General features: G+C 38.9%; 1 protein-coding gene across 1 annotated transcript in view; it reads right to left on the bottom strand.

Moving 5' to 3' along the window:
* Nucleotides 1–1,391: 1,391 nt before the first annotated feature.
* parp8 (poly (ADP-ribose) polymerase family, member 8) overlaps nucleotides 1,392–25,627 on the bottom strand; it is a 276,468-nt gene continuing 252,232 nt past the window's right edge. The window contains exons 17-25 of the mRNA XM_069923074.1: nucleotides 24,195–24,262; nucleotides 23,646–23,694; nucleotides 22,961–23,073; nucleotides 21,549–21,621; nucleotides 13,792–13,861; nucleotides 11,705–11,778; nucleotides 10,376–10,445; nucleotides 7,285–7,369; nucleotides 1,392–3,570 (exon numbers count right to left, since the gene is read on the bottom strand). Coding sequence (XP_069779175.1) covers nucleotides 3,468–3,570; nucleotides 7,285–7,369; nucleotides 10,376–10,445; nucleotides 11,705–11,778; nucleotides 13,792–13,861; nucleotides 21,549–21,621; nucleotides 22,961–23,073; nucleotides 23,646–23,694; nucleotides 24,195–24,262 — 705 coding nt within the window. The 3' untranslated portion in view covers nucleotides 1,392–3,467. The remainder of the gene's footprint in view (nucleotides 3,571–7,284; nucleotides 7,370–10,375; nucleotides 10,446–11,704; nucleotides 11,779–13,791; nucleotides 13,862–21,548; nucleotides 21,622–22,960; nucleotides 23,074–23,645; nucleotides 23,695–24,194; nucleotides 24,263–25,627) is intronic.

The following is a 25,627-nucleotide window of genomic DNA, read 5'->3' as shown; positions in this document are numbered from 1 at the left end:
TTTTTAATATATAATATTATTAATTTTATTAATTCTTCACTCTTTATTTTGGGGGAGGGGAAGGGTGGTTTTTTAATATATATAGATTTTTAGTTCTTGTATATGTAGGGGGGTGGTTAGACTGAATTAAGTTAGGTTATTAATGTTGTATTGTAATTATATTATTCTATTTTATATTTTTTCTTTAAATGTAATCATTCTTTTTATTCCTGTGATAAAACCTTTAAATAAAGTTTTGAAAAAAGATGCATCTATTTGAAATTTAAAAGATGGGCAGATAAAGCCTTCTGACTGAAGTCACATCCAATGACATAGCAATGCTTCAATGTATGGCAAACACTGGTAGTTGGTATTAGTAAAATGATTCATACAACTAAACCTAAACCACATTGCTAATACTTTATGCAATCAAATACTGTCAATACAGCGACGTTTGTGCTTTGCTTGCAAAAGATCAGCATTGCCCATTCATAAATGTGCTCATAATTGAAAGGCCTTTGACAATCTTAAAAAAAAAAGTAATCTTTAGAATGTTAAAATGAGCTCTGCTTTTAATACTGGGCAATGTCATTAGAAATATTTGAGCAAGCAAAAGTATTCCATATGCTTTTGTTTTTCATTTTGCAAGTTTCGGGCATCGCACACGGGCTTCTGACAATTGCGATTTTCACTAATTTATTTCAATCGTTAGAAATCATACTTTCAAGGAAAAGTAACCAATTTATAACCGTGAAGATATAAAATAAATATGCCAGTCAAAAGATGCTGTTGAATTCACCATGACCCTCCATAGAATGAAAATACATATATTCTGCTCATTGAAGTGAGAACTTGTATTTTGTCATACTTCAAAAGGACAGGGGGGAATAAACACTGATTAAGCAACAAGGAAAAGATTATGGCGTAAAAATTCATTTCAACAGGTGGTGGAGGTGAGGTGGGGGAGAGTCGTGGAAGGTCACCTTTTGCTTCCATTGAACATCCTGCCTAATTTTCCATTCTTTTGATATTGATTTCCTGATCACTGTTTGCTCTTGCATTAAAATTTATTCCACCAAAAATAAAAATCAGTAGGACTCATTATTTTAACCTTTTCAATATAAACCAACACATTCCCAGGCTATTTTTATGAGCAAATTTAAAGATTACAATGTTGATGACTGTAACAGTCTCCCCTCCTCAAATGCTGTTCTGTACTGTGGATAGCAAAACAGTGATGTAATGGGTGTCTGATATTAATTGAGAAATAAAAGGAAGTTAAGGGAAATGTAAACAAAAACTGATTTGGTAAAAGAAGCGATACATGCGAAAATGCAGAACAGAATATAATTTAAAAGGACAGTATGAACAATGCGGCATAACGGTGAACTTGAATGTGGTGTCATAGCAAATGACAAAAACGAGAGACTTTATTAAACCACAAATTTGTCAGATAGGTATAAATAGACAATGCATGTTGAAATTTTGAAGATTTAGTTCACAACAGACATCGTGTAACATGCTTAAATCTAGAGTTTTCAACACTGAAAAGTGTTACCGGAATGATTGTTGATGACTTACGATATTAACAGAAAGCACATTCAAAAGATCTGATATTTTGTATTTCAAATAAAGTTTGATTTGTAAACCTTTTTCTGTACCTGATAATTTAATTTTTATTATTATTTCAAACTGAAATCAATACCATCAAGATAATGAGAGAGCAAAGAAGAATGAAACTCATTGACACGTGAGAAGAGTTGCAATTCCCAACTCTTTAGTATTTAAAGAATTTCAAATTGAATGTTGATTTTAATTGTGGAGTGGAGTAACCATTGTAAGGGGTTTTGTGCTTGTATCTGAATTACGTCTGTAACTTCCAAGAGCTTTGAAAAGTGCAGATGTTGCAAGGATGTCTTCGGGCTACTGCTTTCCCATCTGCACATTTGGAACATGCACAACACCATGGGCTGTGTAACTTTCTCCAAATTCAACAAGTGACACACAAATAACCAACTTTCTAAGTTATTTTCAAAGGGTTGAAATAAAGCTGAGTATAACAATGACAATTTTATCTTTATAAAATGACACACCGTAGATGGGATTGTGTGTAAATAAAACACTGAACATTACTAACTTTAATTGTAAAGTTATTTTTTTCAAACAATAGGTATGTTTTTTCATGGAACAATGACATCATCAGCTTAATGTCATGTGGTCACTTCCACTTGCTTTATGCAAAGACAATATAATATCCGATCAAAATAGTTACAAATTTTTTTCTCTTTCTTCGTTTGAAATAATATGCTAAAATCTAGCAACCCTTCATGTACAAATTTTATTTGTAGGGAATTCAAAATGGACAGAATTAAAAGGTTTAAGAGCAAGTATTTTCTTGGAAGAACCCATTCTATCCAGATTCATTGTTCAGCGGGAGAGTGACTTCCTCATATTAATTATAAGATTGTAGACCAATCCTTATTTTAAACATAAATATGCCACCTTTATAGAAAAGAACAGTGTTCTGTTTTGGGACCAGTCCAGATATCAAAATTACTATCTCTTATCGTCTGAATATGCTAAAATCCTGCACTACATTTCTATTTTTAAAAAATGTACATTTTGGCAGACCATTTCACAAGGCTCTGGCATTTTATAATTTTTATTCTGGTCTAAAAGGAATTTGTAGTGGCTGCCAGCACCAAATCCATCACCACTAAGAGTTTTTAAAAAAAGGCTTTTTGTTATATAAAAAGTTGGCATCATCATGGGGAGGGTTTATTCACTAAGGCCTGCAATCAAAGCACCCCAGGCGGTATTTTTTTTATTTATTTTTGTCTTGTTAGTTATAATATTTTTTCAAAACGTAAATGAAACTGTGGTTTAGCTGGTATAGCACAGAATGATTCTTTTAAAAAAAAAAATCAGATCCTCTTCCTAAAGGGACAGGATTTCATTAAACATTCTTAAAACTCGAGGATATTACGAGTAAGGAGAAACAGTTGATAAACATAAAGGGAAACAGCTCCTTGATTCAGCTGATGCCTGAGGCAGGGCTTTCCCACATGGCATCCTCAAGACACAATGGAGCACAATTTCATATGTGTCACTCATTGCAGATTCTATACATTTCTACACTTTGCCAAGATTTGCAACTTGATTAATCAGCTCCGGAGTATAACGCACCAATCTCATGCTCAGTCGTCCACCATTGCCAAGGAAGAATAAAATCTGGGCAAATACACAATACTGTACATCTTTTCCAGGAAAACCTATTGCAACATGTCAACTCGATGTTTGACAATACTTCGGACTTGGCATTATGGAAATGTTAGGTTCAAATTAGAACTCTTGAAATTAAAGTGCGTTATTTAAATCTTAACATAGTGTGCATTTGAAATTGGGTTAATATTTTAGTTCAAAACTGCACTGCAGCTTAAAAGCCAGAGAAGGCGTTCTGATCCAGTCAGTGATGATATGTGATTCTTTTAACCTGTTGCTGTCTGGTTTCCAATCACCCGAAGAATTTCTTTATGAATGCTGGCATCCTGTGTATTTGTACTGATATCACCCACTTGGCCATCTTCATATCTGAAATGTAGAACAAATCAATATTCCTTTTAGACATTAGTAGCTGTATTTCTGTAAATAAATGCCCTTGTAAATGCCCATTATCAATTAGTCCAAAATTCATGAGGATAGGCAAGGGTTATAGAGTCAGAGCATGGAACAGGCCTTTCGACCCAACTCATCCTAACTAACTGAGTATGGACCCGTCAATGACTTCCCCTGCATCATGTTGAACCAACTTTTGTATTTATTACCCTGACCAGTGAAGGCAATGATGTCAAATGTGTTATTCACCACTTTGTCCACCTGTGTTACCACATTCAGACAACAATGCACCTGCACTCTAAGGTTTCTTTCTTCCACAATCCTCTCCTATTTGGTGCAACTCATGCTCTGATGTGTCTCATGAAAGTGCAATACCTTGCACTTGTCAGATTTAAGTTTCATTTGCCAATCTTTGGCCCTCCTTCTGAAGATCCTATTATAAAGTTAGATATTCTTCCTCGATGTCCTACACAGCACCAATTTTGATTTCATCTGCACACGGACCTGCACCACCGAAATATACCCATGTCGTACCCACTAACCCTATATGTATTTGGAACATGGAAGGAAACTGGAGAAAATGCATTATAGGCAGCAGTGGATTTGAAATTGTTTTTTTTCCCTCTTTCTCCAACTAACCTCATTATATTTCTCTAAACATTCTCTAAGTATTGAGTTCAGTGCGATCACCCTATGTGACCTATCCACTGCAACTTAAAACTAAAACAATTTGTTCCAATTATCTGTGTGGATGAAATCATTTTCTCTACTATTTTTCTCCAAACTGGTGCTCTGCATTTGTTTCACATCTTTCCAGAGGATGAACACCTCTCTGTTTATCTAGTTCCTTTCACACTAAATTGGCCGTTCGCTGTTCTGAGGGGGTTCGGCTTTTCACACTTGACCACTCCTAACTGGGACACTGATCACTTTCACAGTTGCAAGGAGCCATCCCCAGGGTTAGAACTGTTCTACCTTCTATTGGTGCAATTATCTGTTTCACACTTGCCTTATTGCAATGCCGGCAACTGCAGATGCCGGGGATTGTACTAGGGGTCGAGGCCACCAATCTCTGGTGGGAGATGATGTCATCTGATGCAGGCGTTGAGCTATTTTACTTTCACACTTGGCACTTTAAAGGCTGATTGGTGTTTGATTCCTAGGATCACTTGCAAGTGTGAAAGGAGCTTCTGTCTTTCGGTCTCTTTGTCTCCCCCTCTCTGCACACTCCCTCCCCCTCCCTGTGTGCCCCACCTCCATCTTCTCTCTCATCCCACCTCCCTCTCTCTCACCCTGCCTCCGCATCTCTCCCTCTCTTTCATGTCTCTCCCTCTCTCGCATTTTCCCCCCTCTCACCTCTCTCTCAGTGCATCTCTCCATCTCTCTTGCCGCACCTCTTTCCACCCCTCACCCCCTTCCTTTCTCTCTCTCTCTCTCTGTCTGAAGCATGTCAGTATTCTCTTTTTGGTTTCACATATGAGCAATAGATTAGACTTGCATTTCACAACTTTATCCTCTTCTCTTTTTTTTAAATTTAGAGATACAGTATGCTAACAGGCCCTTCCTGCCCACAAGCCTACATTGCCTAAATATACCCATCATACCCACTAACCCTGTACATCTTTGGAACGTGGAAGGAAACCCATCCAGACACGGGGAGAATATACAAACTCCTTATAGGCAGCTGTGGATTCAAAATTGGTTTTTTTTTTTAAAGTTTTTCCTCTTACTCCATTAAACTCATTATTCTACTAACCAGATAGTTCTCTAAACATTGAGTTCAGTGCGACCACCCCGTCCTTGCCCAATGTAACTCTGCAACTTAAAACTAAGAAGCTTTCTTACTTGTCAATTCTGATGATAGGCCCTCAACCTGAAACTTTAACTCCTTCTATCTGATCCACTGGATCTTCCTAGCATTTTCTGATTTATACTGTCTTTCAATGCACAATTTTCTGTTTCTATTTAATACTATTTCTATGGCATTCTGATGTAATGCTTTCTTATGGGAAATAAATTCCTACTTCAGACCACACAAGATAATCCACAAAGTGGATTGAACAAAAAAGGCATCAAAGTGTGATTGAAAGAATTTAACTTGTAAATACAATTAAGGAACCATGGATAATCCAAGAGCATCCCATTCAAATGCTCTTTGCACGCACTACTCATAACTATTGTAACTGAAAGTTCCCACTTAACCCAAGCCTTGGGTTTTATGAGCATCATCTATATGTTGACACGCAGGATACTGCAGATCCTGGAATCTGGAGCAAAGAACAATCTGCTGGAGGATTTCAATGGGTCAAGCAGCATCAGAGGGAGAAATGCTGGAAATCTTTCTCAATGGTTTTGTTTTTTATTTGATGTTTTGCTTTAGTCAAAGTAATGAAGACCTGTATTAAATTCCACTAAAGGATGGCTCCTACACTTCCTCAGGAGATCAAGAAGGGCAAGGTTACCAGCCCCCATCTTGACAATGTTTTACAGGTGCCTTTCTGGCAGTTCAAAACATATCAGGGGCATAGGTTAATTGGGTGTAAATTGGGCAGCACGGACTCATGGGCCGAAATGGCCTGTTACCGTGCTGTATGTACGTCTAAATTTTTTTAAAATCATTATGTCATATGGCAGCAATAAAGCATCAGACAGGAAGCCAATGCAGAGGATTATCAAAATGGCTGAGAAGATTACTGGGGTCTCACTTTCCTCTATTGACATTTACCAGAAGTGTTGCTTAAATAGAGAATTATTGAAAACCCTCTCCATCCAGCACAGAGATTCTTTGACCCTTTATCATGAAGGAGCATCAAAACCAGAACTGCCAGGGTGGGAAATAGCTTCTTCCTGCAGCCTGTGTGATTGATGAGCTGCATCCTGTAATTGAGTAAATTATATTTTTCTGTATGTATGATTATTATGTACTGTGTTTTGTGTTTGTATGTGTGCGTCCTGTTTTATCAGGTAGTATGTATAGTCAGACTTGAACTTCAACTTGAAGAGTGAACTTGAACTTTAAATGTAAGATCCTATGGTGCTTTGACAGGTTCATGCAGAAAGGTTGTTTATTCTTAGAGAACATCCAGAAGAAGGGTCTCCTAATTAATATGGGGATGAAGCATTTTTTTCTGAGGATCGTGAATGCTTGAAACGATCTTACTCTAAGTGTTTTGACCATTGTTAAAGTAAGGAAGGAGAGAAAGGATTCAGCGAAGGGAATGCAGCAATGAGGTTACGAACAGATTAGCCATGACTTCATTCAATGGAGGCAAATGCCTGAGAAACCAATGGTCTAATTCATATATTTTAAAGTTCAAATTGTGTCCTTAATGACAGATATTCATTATTAAATTCCAAGCTGTCTTCATCCATTCTTAAGTTATATTATGACATTGGATGCCTTTGCAATGGAATGGCAGAGAATCCCTTAAGGATAGAATATTATGTATTATAATTTTGACCTTGTACAGTATATTGTGGAAATTTTAGCTTCCAATATTCTTGCCATTGCAGGCAGAAGTGGTTTAATTTAACTTGGGAATTGAGTTTGACACAGACATCATTGGTCTGTTCCTGTGCTGTGCTGTCCTGGCTTGAGTTCAGCTGTGCCAATTAGGATCTGATTAGTTATTTCCTTTTTTTAAGAATTCTTATTCTATAACCAATGATCAGAAATCTAACAGCACTTACACAAAGAAGAATCTTGTGCAGACGTGATCCGTTTGCGGAACTACCCAAATTTCTCCGTGTTTGTGCAAATCTGGTGAAGTAATCACTGTCAAAAAGAATAACAAAACCATTTTTTATCTACTGTTTTAGTTAACTTTCTCATTTCTCTCATTTGTATTTCTCCACTTTCCACATTCCTTGAAGACAATCTTGTCAACGCTATTATTCCTTAGGTTCTTTGCTCACGGTCATTTTGTACATGCAATTTTGAGGATTAGCCTTTTGGCTATTTATTCATAAAGAGTGTTCTTCACTTCACCCTTACCTGGGCTCCTCAACTCAATGGATGGGTAACTGAATGAAGATTTCATACTTTTTTTGGCTGATGAATGCTGTATATTTTCTTCTTAAGGTCTGTTATTTTAAACAAAGAAACATTTCCACATATCTCCTTACTAGACCATTTGTTTGGTCCTCAACCAGACTTTTTGCAAATTTCTTAGGAATAAAATGCAAATTCTACACCCAGTTATCTCCATCAGTTTCCTCTCCCTCTCTTGCAATACCCACATGGTATAAGGATAATGATGCAAAAGAATGAAAAACCTTATCATTACCACAGTATATGCAGGGCCTGATGCTATTTCCAGAAATCATTTTACAAGGGTGCCACATGAAAATCTGGTGCACAGAGCAGAGTTCCTATTTATTGGGGGAATTATGTTGACATAAATTTAAAATTGGTTATCACAAGGAAGACATAACCCAAAATACACACATCTTTTTAAGTTCAAAGGACCTTACTTAGAAGGGTGCTCTCAGGATTGGCTCTTCATTATTTATATCAATGATCTGGAGGAAGGAGCAGAGAGTGAGCCAGAGTTTGCTGATGACAAAGTACAAAGAGGAGGAACATGTATTTGGTATTTGGACTCTGAATGAGAGTGGGGGGAAAACATGGCATTTGGAGTTTAATGTCAGAAAGTGTTTGGTTGAGCACATCAGCACAAGGAATCTAAAGGCAGACTAACGTCTATTTGGGGAAAATTTGTAGATGAACAATGTTCTTGAATGAGTGGACATTACTACAAGATTATGAGTGACAGTTATTAAAAGCTGAGTTTTGGAGGAACTTCCCGCAAAAGATGGTAAATCTCTGCTATTCTCTACTCTGGAGGGAATATGGAGGATAGATCAATGGAGGCATTTAAAGAAAAGGCAGATTCATTTTTGAAAGATTAGGAACTGAGGGCTATGAGGAATTGGCACAGAGGAGGTGGGACCTGGGGCAGATCAGTCAAAATTACATGGAATGGCGAGTTGAACTGACTCAGCCCCTATTTTCTGATGTTCACTATCTCATTTATTCACAAAACATACCAGTGGCAGGTATGAAATTCAACCTCTTAACAAATTTTCTTTATTAAAATTAATGGTCTAAATTACTTCATTATAGATGGTCATGATGCAATGCTGCTATGTTTCTGCCTTTATCCTCATTAAGGGACATCACTACACATCCAATTCAGATGTAATATCCAGCATTCAGCTTATATATGTAATATTTTACATTATCTGATTGGACTTTTGGGAATGAACGCCATAAACTGAACAGCTGTGACCTATATTATCCATTAGTACTTAAAAAAAAAGAAAATATCTTAATTTCTCAAAATGTACCATCTGATAGAATTCCTTCTTAGGCTCTCTCATGAAGGAATGCCAGGGCAATGAAGAATATTTATTATGTTCTACAGCATGACAGGATGCAGAGTCTGGTGGAGAAGTGGCAGATGGAGTTCAATCCGTGTAGAGCTCGTCGAAAGAACCAAAGACTTGTTGATCCAAACCAAGGCTTTTATTAGCAAAAGACCGGAGCTCTTCACAGGTGGCCGACCAGTCCGGAATGATCCGACCTGGCTAGGGACACAACCCTTTAAGGCCCAAACAATAGGTGTGGCTTAGCTCTCAGCCAATCGCTGTAAGCACAGTCTAGATACAGTAACTATATACACTATGTACATTGGTGATAGATCTGTACTATCACAATCCGTATAAGTGTTAAGTGATGCAATTTGGAAGGTTGAACTTGAAGGTAGAGTATGTGGATAATAGCAGGATTCTTAACAGCATAGATATTTTGGGGTCCAAGTCCATAGATCCCTCAAGATTTCCACACAAGTTGATAGGGTAGTTAAGAAGGCATATGGTGTGCTGGCCCTTCATTAGTTGGAGAACTCAATTCAAGAGCATTCACATAATGTTCCAGCTCTGTAAAAGTCTAGTTAGAATACATTTGGAGTATTGCATTTCATTCTGGTTGTCTCATTACAGAAAGGATGTAGATGCTTTGGAGAGGGTGGAGAGGAGAATTACCAGGATACTGCCTTGTTTGGAGAACATGTCATATGAAGCAACTTGATTGAGTTCGGGTTTTTCTCTTTGGATTGATAAAGGATGAGAGGTGAGTTAATAGAGATATACAAGATAATGAAGGGCATGGATAGGATGGACAGCTAGCACCTTTTCCCCTGGGTGACAATAGTAGATACTGGAGGACATCTGTTTAAGGTAATTGGAGAAAAAAATTAGAGGAGATCTCAAAGAGTTTTTTTATGCAGAGTGGTGGGTGCCTGGGAATCATAGTCAGGGTTGGTAATGGAGATTGGTACAATAGGGACTTCCATAACTCTTAGACAGGCAGACAAATTTAAGAAAAATTGAAGGTTATTGATGTAAGGTAGAAAGGAATAGCGTGTTGTGGAGCAGATTTATATAGATCGGCACAATATTGTGGGCAGAAGGGCCTGAAGTGTGCTGTAATGTTCTATGTTCCATGACAGGTTATCTCACCCAATAGGCACAGGAGAAAGATATTATTTCTCTTCCTTGACTACAAAACAAAATATACTCCTTTATTTCAGAGAAAGTATAAGAATTCCTTGTAATTCAAAATTGGATTACTTATCAGTTATATAATGGCTTTCATTTAGGAGTTAGAGATTTAAAATGACCCATTGTTTGGATTAATGTTTTTCAATACATAATTGTTCTGCCACATTTTATCCCCATGTTTGGACGTTTGCCTAGCTGTCAATGGAGAACGTCATACCTTCACATAAGGCTATACACTTCAGGTTACGACTCTGCAAAAACTGTGGTTGCTGTCCTTTTTTCTGTGACTATAAGAAAGAAAATTGTTAATTTTATTTACATAGCTCTGGGTTTTATCAATAGGTTTTGAATATTAAAGTAAAACATTATGCAGAACCTTTTGTGAAACATTGGTATGACTTCAACTGGACCCAAAATGTTCAATCCTGGTCATCAAGTGAAAAGATGGATGCTAGGTTCAGAAATGGTGTAAAGAGTGACTTCTGAGGTGAATGTTTATGTATTGGAGAGGGTGGGACTATCTTCTTTGAAGAGAATGCTGGTGGGAGATTTGATAGGAGTATTCAAAATAATGAGTGTGGCATCTGTAGATATGGGAGGCTGCTTCCTTTGGTGGAAGGGTATAGGACTAGAATTCACCATTATAAAATAAAGGGGAAGAGAACTAAAACCAGCATGAACAAAATCTTTTTCTTATACAGCATGTAAAAAGCAACCAGCTTGACTGCTATGTGTTGAGCTATGGCAGTCTTTCTAGACACAGCGGTCACCAAAATTAGTTTTCATTCTCATTACCAAGCTTTCACCAGCTGTGCTCCAGCCATTCAGATAATATTGAAATGATTTTCAAGGATAAGCAAAACTCTAAAGATAGTTAAAGGCACAAGAAAGGTTAAATTAGAATTGTCTTCAAAATGGCATTTTTTCATTAATAAACATCTGTAATTATGCCAAGATGGTTCCAATGAACATCAACTGCTTGTGCTGCTATACCAAGATGGCATAATGTGCTTTGTAACAGGTGTAAGAGGGCACAAAATGTGTGTTCTTTGACCAAATTTCTCAATCCTGCTCTGTTCTTTTCCTATCACGTGTGGAGGCAGCAAAGTCCAAAATGTTCTGTGAAAGTCTTTGAGCTATGCAATGTGAAAACAAGCCATTTGGCTAAACTCTCGATACTTACCAAGTTGCCTCTCTGATTTAGTTGGTTTGCCTCAAATTTCTCTCATCACATACCTGTCCAAATTTCTTTTAGATGTTCTAAGTGTACCTGCCTAATTAGTTTCCTCTTGCAGCTTGTACAGACCACTCTCTGTGTGGTAAGTTACCTGTCAGGTTTCCCTTTAAATCTTGCCCCTCACCGCAATGACTGAATATGTGTGATATTGGGCAAAGAAACTGGGCCAAGTGGTTATGAATGGAATCATTAAACCTTTGAATAAATACAAGCTGCTTTGGTGCTGCCATTGAGGACTGGATCATTGTATTACTTGCCACCACTACATGATAGTTCATGTTAGAAATCTTGAAGGCAGCAACCCAATACCTGTAAAGTGGCTGCTTTATTGTTGGAAGGCTGTTCATCCTTGGTTGCCACCTTCTGCTGCTTTTTGTTCATCCCTAGAGAAAAAAAAATACAACACAAGTGTTTTGAAGATTGTAATGGAGTATTTGATTACTTGCAGTGGCTGGGACAAAATAAACCTTCATTGAATTTCTCTACCGCCCTTTTAAAAAGGAATCCAACATATCAAAACGTGATTGAAATACCGGTATATTGGAGCCAAATGTTTTTTTGTGACAATTTACAAAAAGACTGGTGATTTCAGGGCTAAAGTATCCCATTGTGATGAAGTAGTTTCCTTTGGTGGCTTGCTTATATTTTGGGTGAATATTAGAATAATGGAAAGGTTTTATAAACTTACCAGTTGCTCAGAAAATGCAAACATCAGTGTATTTGTTTGGCTCTTATTTCCCCTGGTACTGAGAAAAGATCATCATGGATCAAAATTGTTGGGAAGCATTGGTACACTAAGGCTCAGTCTGCCACTGGCAGACCAGAAGTAAGACATCAGCTAATAACCCACCAATGTGTTTTACTTTTCCTATTTTTGTATAATGCCTTTGGTTGATTGAGTTTGAGCTGGTCCAATCCCATTTGCCACATACCTGATTCTCCTTCCATCTAATTAAACTAGTTGTTAATTGGTCTGCAGGCACAGCTTTGGAATGTGGGAAGAAACCAGGGCAGACAGGCACCTGCACATTCACGGGGAGAATAGTGCAAGCTCAACTCGGATATCACCCAATGTCATCTTTGCTGGGACTATGACACAGTAGTACTGATGTCTGCATCACCCCCATGTTTACATTAATGTCACCCAGCCAGAAGTACGCACTGTCACTCCTATGGAAAATGTTGATATTTCTGACAGCATTAGTATGGCTTCATTTGCTTTCCTATGTTACCTTCAACATTGCAGTAACTGTGAAGTAACTCAAATTCTATGCTTTATACGTCCAGTTGGAAGTTGATTTAAACTTGAAAATGGCCAGAAGAATTCATTGCTTTATTGATATTTACAATATCAAGCTCAAATAATATGAAAAATATGTAAGGATATTCTTAGTGATGTAAACCATTCTGTAAGTTAAAAATGGTCCTAAAATTCTGCTGCATTTTTGCAAGCATCGATTTCACTTCTACTTGATTCAAAACGATGTGGGTGAGATAAGGCTGGGAACAGAAAAAGTCAGGTTTGTACAAATCAAATCTTTGGTGTGGCATGTTTTGATGGAGATACACTAAAAATCTAAAATTTTGAGAAATGTTTTAGAGATACAGTATGATAACAGGCCCTTCTGGCTTATGAGCTCATGCTGCCCAAATACACCAATTAAGCTACCAAGCCTGTAGGTTTTTGGAGGGTGGAAAGAATCCAGAGCACCTGGAGGAAACCCTTGTAGTCATGGGGAAAGTATACAAACTCCTTACAGATTAGCACCAGATTAGAAACTGCATCACTGTCACTGTACTAGAGTCACATTAACTGTGCAGCCCAAACCGTGTACGTTTTGGATGATCTGGATGTTTAGGAAGCTGGGTCCCATTTGAATGATGGAGGCGCTGCAAGAACATGGCTGAGTTACTTCTGGGTTACCTTGATGCCCTAGCTACCTGATGTCTGTGAGGGTCATCAAGATGCAGGAAGTGTGGCGTGGGCACATATCATGGATATTGAAATGAAGAACCTCCCCAACATACATTTTCAGTGAGCCTGGAGGAAAATATCCTACCTGGTACAATCCATCATTGATGAGCTGAGTGATGGATTGTACCAGGCAGCATATTATACCAGCACACATCCTCTCTATTCATGAATTTTTAGGACCTGCATTTACTCAGAACTATTCTATGATTGATGGTCAATAATTACAGTTCCAAGTTGGAGGCATTATGGCTTTTCACATTTCTGGAATATTTTATGTCACAACTTGTTCAGAAAATGCATTAAAGTTTAAACAAAGAATTTTAGTTCCTCCATGAGAATAAATCATCAGATTGAGAAATTAAAGATTTTGAGTGGGGTGGGTGGGGGGGAAGCTCTTAAGGTTAAGATAAAATATACTTGCCTGAGTAACCAAAAGAAATACTTGACAATGGGCTGAGATAAATGCCATTCCCATACACTGCTCCATGTAGCTGTGTAAATGGAGGGGAAAAAAAAACACATGAAACAATACAAACCACAAAAAATAGTCCATTTTGGAGAGTGTTCCTAGAATTTTCAATCCACTTATCTGATGTTATCAGCAAGATTATATACTTAACAGAAAGACCAGTGTAATTGGCATAAAATTGGTTGGTTTGTCATAATATTGACTTTTCTTTTGCTCAAAAATCTCATTATTTTGAAAACAAGCCCACATGAAAATGGGTGATGCACTACCAATAACTCCAAGGACTAGAAGTTACCTGACAGAGAGGCTTTTATTACCATAAACAGAAGACGCATCTCATGTTGCTGACCCGGGCTTGTTCTGGGTGAGGCGTTGCCACCTTTATTAGGGGAATCGAGGGGGAGGAGCCATTGGTATAATGAACAATGGGCGGGTCAGCCATTCACATACAAACAGAACTAACAATGCTCCATCACATTTAGCCCCTCTTTTAAGAAGTCTGGTGGGGTGAAGTGAGTTCCATGTCCATCACAAATTTAGTCTGACCGATGGTATTGTGCACCATTGTAGCTGGGGCTGTACCTCAGCTGTTGACTCCTGGACGGTCTATTGTTGTCAGCGGGTGGGGTGTCTGTCATGGGGTGGTGTATGAGCTGGTTGGTCGGCCAGAGTCCCGAGGTTTCCAGTACGTGCCAGGTCCCAGATGGATACAGTGTCCACACGCCCATCTGGGTACACCACATAAGTGTATTGGGGGTGGCGTGAACCCTCTCAACCAGTGAGACAGACTTATGGCTTCTCAAATGTTTCTGTAACAGGACTAGCCCTGGGGACGTCAAACAGGATGACAACGTGGTCCCCGATACGGCTCTCCTGGGGAAGGGAAACAACCTTTCATGTGGGCGTTATTGGTGGTGGTGCACAGGAGGGATCTGGTTGCACTGAGCACTTTGAAGAGGACCTACTGTCAATGGGAGACAGGTAGGCCTTTTGACTTTAGGACTAGGAGGATGGCTTTGCAAATGGGGGTATTCTCCTTTTCCACCTAGCCTTTTTCTTCGGTGTAGCTGGTGGTCCTGCTCATGCCAGCAGATATTGGCACAGCTTATCCACTCATGAAGGAGGACCCTCAGTCCCTATGAATATAGCAGGGGTATCCAAACAGGGTGAAGAGGTTGTGCAAGGCTTTAATGATGGTGGCAGCTGTCATGTCTGGGCAGGGAATGGCAAAGGGGAAACGTGAGTACTCATCTATGATGCTGAGGAAGTACACACTGAAGTTCAAAGAGGGCAAGGCCTCCTTGAAATCCATGCTCAGGCACTCATAGGGGACAGGGTCCAGCTGGTAAAAGTGTGGTTTTCACTTCGCACAGACGTGGCAGTTTCTAGTCGTCGTCCTGATGTCCTCAACTGAATTGTGGAGGTTGCGGGCTTTGACAAAATGGAAGAACCTTGTGACCCACAGGGTGACAGAGATTGTTGTGGAGCACTTGTAAACAGTCTTTCTCCGCACTGGCATTTCCCTCAGGACAGGGCATCCGGAGGCTTGTGGAGCTTTCCGGGGTGGTACAAGATAATATAGTTGTAGGTAGAGAGTTCAATTCTCCACCTCAGTAGTACGGGCGTACAGAGCTGTGGCATCAGAAGGAGTTTTGAATTTTTGTAGTCTGTGCCACTCACATGTCACTTTGCAGCTGCTGCGGATCTCTGCTGAGCGGGACTTAAAAGCCATGGAGAATCTGTCATTCACTAGTCTCATAACACTGCACCGTGTTGGGGTGGATGAAGATCTCCATGCTCCCACTATCAAACAGGCAGCTTGTCTTGTGCCCATTTACCTCCATGTCCATCACTGACCTGTCACACTGATGAGGGCTGCTTTGGTCAAGTGTGATTGAAGCCAGGGTAGCGTTGCTATCTGATCCGCTGTACTGGCTCATGGTCTGGTAAGATGGTGGTGGCCAAGATGGCAGCCCCCATGGTGCACACGTTCATCAGAAGTGACGGTGGCAGCCTCCACTGCCCGCATGTGGCGCTACTTAAGTAAGGAGGTTGCTTGGATTTGTGTACCTTCGCATAGTGTCCCTTCTTCCCGCAGCTGGAATAGACCGTGACCTTCGCTTGGCAGCGCTTCTTGGGGTGCTTCTGTTGGCTGCAGAATTAGCACCGGGTGCTCACCAGCAGTGGCAACTATAGTCAGGTTGGGATGTGGGACAGCCTGTGATCCCACTTCCCAAGATGGCGGCACTTGAGTTCCTCACGCAGCGGCCACGTTATCGGTCGCGAAAAAGTCAATGTTGTGGAGGCTACTTCCAGAGTTTTAGCTAGTTCAGTGGCTTTCTGCAGCTTCAGCTCACCCTGTTCTAGCAGTCACTGGTGAGCTTCTTCTGTTGATACAGCCTTTCAGCTACAGGCCCATCTGAGGTCTCACAGGACCCGAAGGTAATTATCGATCGAAACCCCCCCCCACAGATTGCTGCTTACATGTGGCTAGGACGTGCCCGGCGTAGACTTCATTCACCTGGGACAGACACTGGCCTCTCTAAATGTCCATTGCTTTGGTGAATGTCTGGAAGTCTCTGACCTTTGAGTAAATGCAGTGCCTGGCCCATGTGAAGAATAAGTGCAGCTTGTCTCTGTTGGATTAGATGATCTCGGTGGAGGCATGTAAAAGCACAATGAAGCAACGTAGCCATAGTTCAAACTTGTCTAAAGCTTCCAGTCACAGCGGGTCAATTTTCAGCTTCTCTGGTCTCAGCAATTTGTCCATTCCAAAAAACAAATGGTAATAAAATTGATGCGCTATCAATAACTCCAAAGACTAGAAGTTAACTGACTGATAGACTTTTATTACCATTATCAGAAGGCACATCTCATGTTGCTGCCTGAGACCTAAGCTTATTCTGGGCAAGGGGTTATGGGATTTCCGCCTTTGTTAGGGGAATCAAGGGGGAGGAGCCAAGGGTACAATCAGCAAGGGGCAGGCCAGCCATAGCATACAAACAGTCTTAACAGTGATTCCACCACAATGGGATCAATTGGCCACCTGGCCCACCTTTCAATATCATCTGTCCCAGGCCTTCTCTCCTCCTGTCAGCCAATTCCCAGAATCTGTAATTCCACCAAATCTTTCAAAAATGTTTCCATCTCCTCTTTAAAGATATGTACAGCACAGAAACTAACTCTTTGCCCAACTGAATGATGTCTATCTTTTCTGATCCTATTTGGCTGCATTAAGGCCTGTACTCAACTCAAGTCCAAATGTCCTTCAAACACTGTAATTGCATCTCTCTACACAGTTTCTCTGGCAGCCTATTCCAAACAAACCACCACTCTTTGTGTGGAATAATTTGCCCTTGACATTCCCTTTAAATTTTTCTCTTCACCTTAAACCATTGCTATCTACCTTTAGACTCTCACAACTTTGTAAAAAAGAATTGACAAACTACCCTATTTATGGCTCTCATAATTTTATAAACCTCTAAGATTACAGCCCCCCCTACCCCCTGCAAACTTTCCATGTTCCAGTGAGAATAAACACAGCCTATCCAATTTCTCCTCATAAGTAATGGCTCCATTTCCAGGAAACATTTTATTAAATCTATGCACAGTAACAGGACCTTTTGGCCTATAAGCCTATACCACCCAAATAGGGTGACCAATTAACCTATCAACCCTGTACACCTTTGGAACATGGGAGGAAACTAGAGCATCTGGAGGAAACCCACGAGGAGAACATGCAAACTCCTTACAGACAGTGAAGGACTCGAACACAGGCTGCTGGTGAATCTCTTATGCCAGAGACTCAGCTCCATCTACCTGCCCATTCACCAATAACCTTAATTCCCCCACTGTGCAAAAATCTATCCAACTCTGTCTTAAGTATATTTAATGAAGTAGTCTCTACTGTTTCCTTGGGCAGAGAATTCCACAGATTCACATGAATATGCAAAAGAGCTTGAAAACATGGTTAATGCAGGATTCTTAACAGTGTAGAAGAATAGAGGGACCTTGGGGTTCAATTTCATAGATCTCTCAAATTTTATAGAGTAGTTAAGAAGGCTTGTGGCTTTACTGCCAATATTCCACGCATCATGCCTTTCTGAACAAGTCTACCATTGGGAATCTTGTCAAAGCCTTACAAAAATCCATATACAGTACACCAGATATTCCACCCTATCTTCATCAATTTCTTTTGTTACATCTTTCCCCTTACAAAGCCATGCTGACTATCCATGATTAAGACTATTCTCTCAAGTCCTCATAAATCCTGTCCTTGAGAATCCTCTCCGATAGTTTGCCCACCAATGACTCACTGGTCTAGAATTCCAAGGATTTTCCCCTTAACCTTTCTTAAACAAGGGGAACTTATTTTCCAATTTCCAATCCTCCAGCACCTCCTCTGTGGCCAGGGAGAATCCAAAGATTATTGCCAATGCCCTGGATATCTCTTCCCTTGCTTCCTGTAGTGACCTAGGGTGCCTCATCTGGTCTCAAGGACTTATTAATCCTAATATTTTTAAGAAGATCCAGCACTTCCTTTCTTAACCTGAACTTGTGCTTGTTCTATTCTGAACTCACCTTGATCAAGGCCCTCTCTCTGGTGAACACTAAGCAAAGTATTAATTTAGGACATCCCCTTCCTCCTTCATCTTCAGGCACATGTTGTCACCTTTATCCTTAAGTCACTCTACCTTCACTCCCTTCATTCTTCTATTCTTCATGTATGCATAAAACTCCTTAAGGTTTTCCTTCATTCTACCTGCCATTGCATTCTTGTGTCCCATTCTAGCTCTCCTAAGACCTTTCTTAAGTACCTTCCTGGCTACCTTATAATTCTTATGAGCCCTTCCTACATTTTGCTTCCTAAATCTTGTGTATGCTTCCTTCTTCCTCTTAACTGGCTGCCTCACCTTTTTTTTAAAATCAACTATGATCCCCTTATCCTTCCATCTTTTCCCTGTCTCAATGGGACAAACATATCCTGAGCCCTTCACATGTGGTCACTAAACAGTCTCCAAAATTATTCTGTGCTTCCCTCCTCAAAGAACATCTGTTCCCAATTTTCTTTCCCTAGTTCCTGCTCACCCCATCATAATTTGCTCTTCCCCAATTAAAATTGTCATCATTTTGTCTACTCTTATCTTTGACCATTGATTTTCTAAAGATCAGGGAATTGTGCTCATTATCACTGAAATGCTCCCCCTCTGAGAGGTCTGTCACCTAACCTGGTTCATTACCCAGTGCTTGATTCAGTATGGCCTCTCCTCTTGTCAGCTGTTCCACATACTGTGTGAGGAAACCTTCTCGGACACACCTGACAAATTTACCCCCATCTATCCCTTTTCCAGTAAGGAGGTGCCAATTAACATTTGGGAAGTTAAAGTCTTCCATAACAACAATCCTGTTATTTCTGCTCAATTCTGAATTCCAAAATTTCAGAAACAAATTAATCTCTCCGTCAGTATCCCAAGGGCTCTTTGGGGGGCCTAGAAACTACTCCCAATACAGTGATTACTCCCTTCCTGTTTCTGACTTTCACCAAAACTGACTTAGTAGACAATCCCTCTACAGTCCTCCTTTTTTTTTTCATGCTAATTATTCCTAACTCAATAAATCCTTATCTTATGGATAACTCTTATGTGGCACCTTATCAAATAACTTTTAGAAATCTAAGTTCACAACAGCCACCTGTTCCCCTTGATCTACTGCACTCATTACGCCCTCAAAGAACTCCAGTAAATTTGTCAAACACCACCTGCTCTTCATGAATCAATGCTGTATCTGCTTGATGGAACAATTTCTATCCAAATGTCTCACTATTACTTCCTTAACAGCGGCTTCAAACATTTTCCCAAATACAACCTATAGTTGCCCGCCCACTGCGTACGTGTACTTTTAAAGGTGGTGTGACATTTGCCCAGAGTCTATTGAATTTTGGTAAACTCTCATGAATGCCTCTACTGTAACTCTTGTGCTTCTTTGAGAACTCTAGGATGCATTCCATTGGGACTAAGAGACTTCCCTACCTTTAGAACGAATAGTTTTTTCAGCATTGTAAAAACACAATGCTGGAGAAACTCAGCAGTTCAAATAATGTCTTTTATATAGCAAAGGTCAAAATATACAACCAGTGTTTCAGGCTTGAGCCCTTCATCAAGGTATGATGAAGGGTCCAAGCCTAATATGTCAATTATAAATTTTTATCTTGGCTATATAAAAGACACTGTTTGACCTGCTGAGGGTTAAATTTAAATTTGGACTATGTATGGTAACAGGCCATTTTGGCCCACGAGTCCGTGCCACCCAATTTCCGCCCGTTTGACCTACAACTCCCGGTAAGTTTCCAAGGGTGGGAGGAAACCGGAGCACCTGGGGAAAAACCCATGCAGACACAGGGAGAACAAAAACACAGACAGTATGAGATTCAAACCCTGGTCCTGATCACTGGCATTGTAAAGGCGTTGCACTGACCACTATGCCAAACGAGCTGCCATTCTCCATTGTCAAGCATTGTGTTTTTACTTCAACCACAGTGTCTGCAGAGTTTCGAAGTCTACTTCCGTTTTCTCAGCACTACCTCTTTAGCCATTGTAATTGTATAATTGTCCTCTCATCACAGCCATAACTTTTTTCTTTGGCATGATGGATGTTTCTTCCATCGACACAAAATAGTCATTCTAGATCTCGACCATTTAGTGTACCCAATATTAATTGAGCTTTCTCATATTCCAAGGGAGTTTGATTCAATTTAGCCACCTTTTCCACTTTATATATTTATAAAACATTTATGATCTACTTTGTGCTAGTTAACCTTCATAATCTATCTTCCCTTTCTTATCCTCCCAATTTTCCTTCAGTTCTATTGCAGCCTTTTAAGTTACTGTTCTGTGGTTGCCATAAGGTAAGTGTTTTTTATGATGATCTGCTTCCCAAAATCAGAGTGGCATCGCCAAGCTTTTTATGATGTTCTTAGTGAACACTGCACAGCTCACTTTTGCACTGCTTTTAATAAATGTTTGGCCAATTTTGAAAATGTTTGCAGGGGATCCTATTGCACATATGATTTTATGCAAGCATATCCTTAGCACATTGAAAGCAGGTGTTATAATTTTAAAATTAATTTCTTTGCAGGGTTGAAACATCACAATTAAGTTGTCCTCATTCTGATCCAGATAGAGGGATTGCCATTGCAAGAGCACAGGTTTCCTTGTTAGAAACTTTATACTGTTTCTCTGGTACATCCAATTGGCAGTTCATCTGAAAATTCAAAGGGTGGTTGAACAGAAGATGCAACTTTCTGTCACACATGCCATAGAATACTGTAATTTCTGAAACGTGTGGCAACTTGCCATTTACAGGATACACTTGTACTTATCATAAGTTTATTGTCAAATAACTAATTAACCAATTGTGATTGCTATTACGGATCTAATTTTTGGCAGAAAGATCTCAGCTTATTAAAACATTGAATGGAAAATAATTTTCCCCTTTTTTTTACATAAAGCAGAAACTTTATACAAATAAAAACTATCAGATTTATCAGTCCTATACATGCAATATGGAACTCTTGGTTTGCAAAGCAATAACAGTTCAGAAAAGTGGGTATATTGCATGTGGATTTTGAATAAATGAGAATGATAAACTGCCATGTAGTCATCAGGGAAGAATTATATTACAGAATGACTCCTAATATGTACTGCCCTTACCTGTAATCGTGTGTTAGATGCAACAATTAATCCATTCCTTAAAATGGAGTGCCAGTTCTCTATATGTGAGCCACTAGATAGAAAACATAAACAATTTCACCACTGTGGAGAAAATTATGTAACAATCAGAGTCAGAGAGTTCTACAGCAGAAAAATAGTTCCTACAGCCCAACTTGTCCATTCCAACCAAGCAAGTTCCATCTTCCTGCACTAAGCTCATATCCCTCTAAACCTGTCTTCCATTCCATCTTCCTGCACTTAGCTCATATCCCTCTAAACCTGTCTTCCATTCCATCTTCCTGCACTTAGCTCATATCCCTCTAAACCTGTCTTCCATATTTAACGCCCCTCCAACTACTGTAACTTTGGGATAAATTTAAGGCATAAGTATGGGTCCAATGAACATCCATCAAAGTTATTGTGGGAGAATTCCCCCAGGGAATTTCTGGTGGATTCATTAGTATTGCCCAAAAGTTCAAGACAGTAATTTTCATTTCAACTCTTACCTTGAGGCAGTTTCTTGAACAGGGAGCAGAAATAATGCATAAAGAAAAAGGAAGAGAAACAGAAAGCAAGAGACACTGCGAGAGGTGAACTAACATGTCATTAGAGAACATCACAGTCTGAAATGCATATACTAGAGACAAACTGATATATAAAGACAGATCATCACCAGCCATGACAAAAACAATCACTCTATTACTCGAAATGAGCCACAAACTAAGTAGGAAATAGAAAAGCATGAACATAGAAATGGAGACTTAAGATCAAAGCAAGAAAATAATAATAACATACAGAGCTGCAAGAACAAGGCATTTAAATAAAGAAACACAAGGGTGATTTGTAAGCTTACCACTTGGGTCTCAGAAGAAAAATTGGATGAATTTTATCATGGGGAATATTAGCACTACCCTGCTTGAGTCTTCTCAAAGTTTTTTCAGACATTAAAGATACAAATCTACCTCTCAATTTTTATGTCAAAGTTTGAAAGAAACATTTTATAATAGTACAAAGTATGATTATGAAATAGCATCCTCATGGAAACATCACCTGTCAGAAAGGGACATCAAAAGCTCCAAAACCACTTCCTATTGCTTTCCATTCATTTGCAGCTGTTACTTTATTACTGATTTTTAAAACCAGTTTTCAAGGTGAATATTCCTAAAGAACCTTGTCCTTCAACACTACTCCTTCTATCTTAACATATTTTCCATAATAAAGACTCTATTAATATTTTGCTGTCAAACTAAACTTAAAAGGAACTTGCCTATTCAAGTTTCTTAGAGATGTATTCAGTAACTTTGTAATAGAAATGAGCTTGCACATATTCTAGCAGACACTAAATTTGTAATTTCTTATAAATGTGGAAGTTTCCAATTCACACCCTTCAGGATTTACAAACATAAACTCACTGAAATGCAAAGGTGCTCCCATAAAGTTTCTTTGCTGCCCTGAAATTGGATTCTTTGGCCGGTGGACTGCTGAGGAGCAGGAACTGGTGCGGTGTGTGCATGAACTTGAGTTGCTACATGATAAAATAAAGTTACAAGCATTATAATGCAGTCAGCAAATCAGTTCACAAACATACTGTGGCAGGATGGTGATACAGACATATTGTTTACATTCTCTCTGTTAATAGTGAAACAACATTGTTAATAGGCTGTATTCAGTACCCCAAAACAGAATCTTACATGCAGATACATGTCAATTTTTGATGGGATAATTTAGATAGGCCCAGTTTAAATTTGGCCTGATCTTAAAACTCAGATGCTATAAGGAAGGGAATTCACTTGACTCTCAATGGAATATCATTATTCCTGCAGATTTTCTCTGTGCAATTTTGACATCCATGTGGCAATGGACAATTATGTAGGGAATCATTCAAAGAAGCAAAAACTGGCAGAAAAATAGTGCATTGCTAAATGAGTGAAATTAGATTAGAGATTCAATTTATTGTCAGGTACATAAAGTATGGAATATACATGACAATAAATTGAAACAAACTGTATGACACTGATGTGTGGGGAACTGCAGATTTGTAAAAAGAGTACATTGTTTTCTGACTTTTTTGCAAAAACTAATGACTAAACCACTTACCCTATTTGCAGGTAATTTTACAATATGAGATCTATTACTGGAAATAATCCTGGAAAAGACAAACAGAGTCTGACATTATTCCCTTGATGGAAAGACTCAGCAATTACAACTTAATAAAAAATATAACTTGCATGGTTTTCCTGCTAAATTAAATAAAAATACTTGGTTGAGTCATCATGATAATGTGGTCAAATAGCAATAAACACAGGACAGGCTACTCATCGTGCAATGGGGAAAAAAAATATCAGAGTGAACAGGGAATGCTCAACAGAAGCAAATCAATGTATCTCCTGGCAAGGATAGCAGTAACTTTGCACAGTAATAATTGTGCTGAGACATTAATATATTACAACTGTATCAAATGTAAAGAAAAAAAAATGGATAATAAAGGTGAAATGCATTAACTTAACAGATATCACAATGGGAACAAAGGAGAAGATAATATGAGTGTCAGGATCAGATTGAGGAGATGGGTTTGAATGAGCCACAGGAACTAATCCTGTTTCGACACTAAAATTGCACTGTTCAATATTTATGTAAAAAAGGTACCATTGCAACAGGGGATGTGCCAGTGGATCCTGCTTGTCCATTTGTTTCTTGATTTCCAAATATGGTGCCTATCAAGATAAAGAAATCAGTTTTTTCTCCCCAGTTCACTTCATGCATTCTGCTTGTGAGCACACCCCCCACAAAGCGCAAAGAGAAAATGCTAAAAGTACACAAGTGCCATGGGATGTGAAGAGGTAATGTAATCGTTCTCACTGCTAATGAAAGTTTTTTTCCTGAAATGTATTTCTATTCTCCTTCCAGAAATTGTGTTTAGATTAAAAAATAATTATGACTTTATATCCATTGGAACCACCTTCAATCATTGTTGTGTAATGTCCTGTGACGTAAAAAGATCATGCCCTGAAGAACTGCGGTGCATAATAAACTGGGTCAGCCTTGGGTGTGGAAATCAACACATTAATTCACAACTGATCATAACATGTTCTGCAGAATTTCTTAACTATAATTACATTTTAATACAGGGATAGCCAAACTATAGCTTCCAGGCCATCTGTGGCCTGTTGCCCATTTTTAAGTGGCCCAGGGTGAATTTTAAAAATAAAATGGAATATGGACCATTATAAAATTGTCTAACATCACATTTCACTCTATGCACTTCTTAGTTTCAACACTCGTTGTTGTTCCTATTTTGAACAACTACTAGACCGACCGTTGAAATGTCACACTCATTGATGAAAATGTTTACGTCTGTAAAATAAAAACACGTTTATCTCAGTTGATTAAATATGCCGGAGCTGAAAAGATGGAAAATAGCAAGGGACTTCTGAAAATTTCAGACCATGGTGGGAACATGAATACTTCTTTGCAGAAGCCAAGGGGATGTGTGTTTGTTAGATTTGTAAGGAACCTGTTAACTTTAATAACTTATCTACAGATTTACACATTGCACCATAATTATTAAGGTGGACATTTGGTCCATGAACTGTATTCACTGAGAGTTGTGGAGAAATGTTGGTGACTGCCTTGACCCTTTCTTGATCTTTGCTGGTCTCCTTGTTTTGTACCCATCCTTTTATTTTACATTGTTTTTAAAATGTTTTAAAATAATTTTAATATATGTATTTATTTACATTAATTTAAGAGCAGCAGATACAGAAATGCCTCCTGCAATATGTGAGCACATCAATAAACTACTGTAACATCAACAGCTAAACTGTTCAGCAGTGTCGTATAGTTATTTTAATGGATAATTAATTTTCTATGGTACAAGGGGTTTTCTGGTCTAAAAACATGTTTTTTTCTTGCAGTGGAACTGGTTGAAAAGTGCCAGGTTTAAAATTGTTTATAACCAAAAGAGTTAAAACATTCCATAATATTAAATTCAATGAACTTGGTCTTATTTGAAAAAAAAATGGTGGGTGTGCATCCAACTGCGCAGTCTGACTGCCGTTGGCCCATTAAAGGTAGCTTAT

This window comes from Narcine bancroftii, chromosome 3, assembly GCF_036971445.1.
Source record: "Narcine bancroftii isolate sNarBan1 chromosome 3, sNarBan1.hap1, whole genome shotgun sequence".
Classification (NCBI taxonomy): domain Eukaryota; kingdom Metazoa; phylum Chordata; class Chondrichthyes; order Torpediniformes; family Narcinidae; genus Narcine; species Narcine bancroftii.
This window is presented reverse-complemented; position numbering and strand designations above follow the sequence as displayed.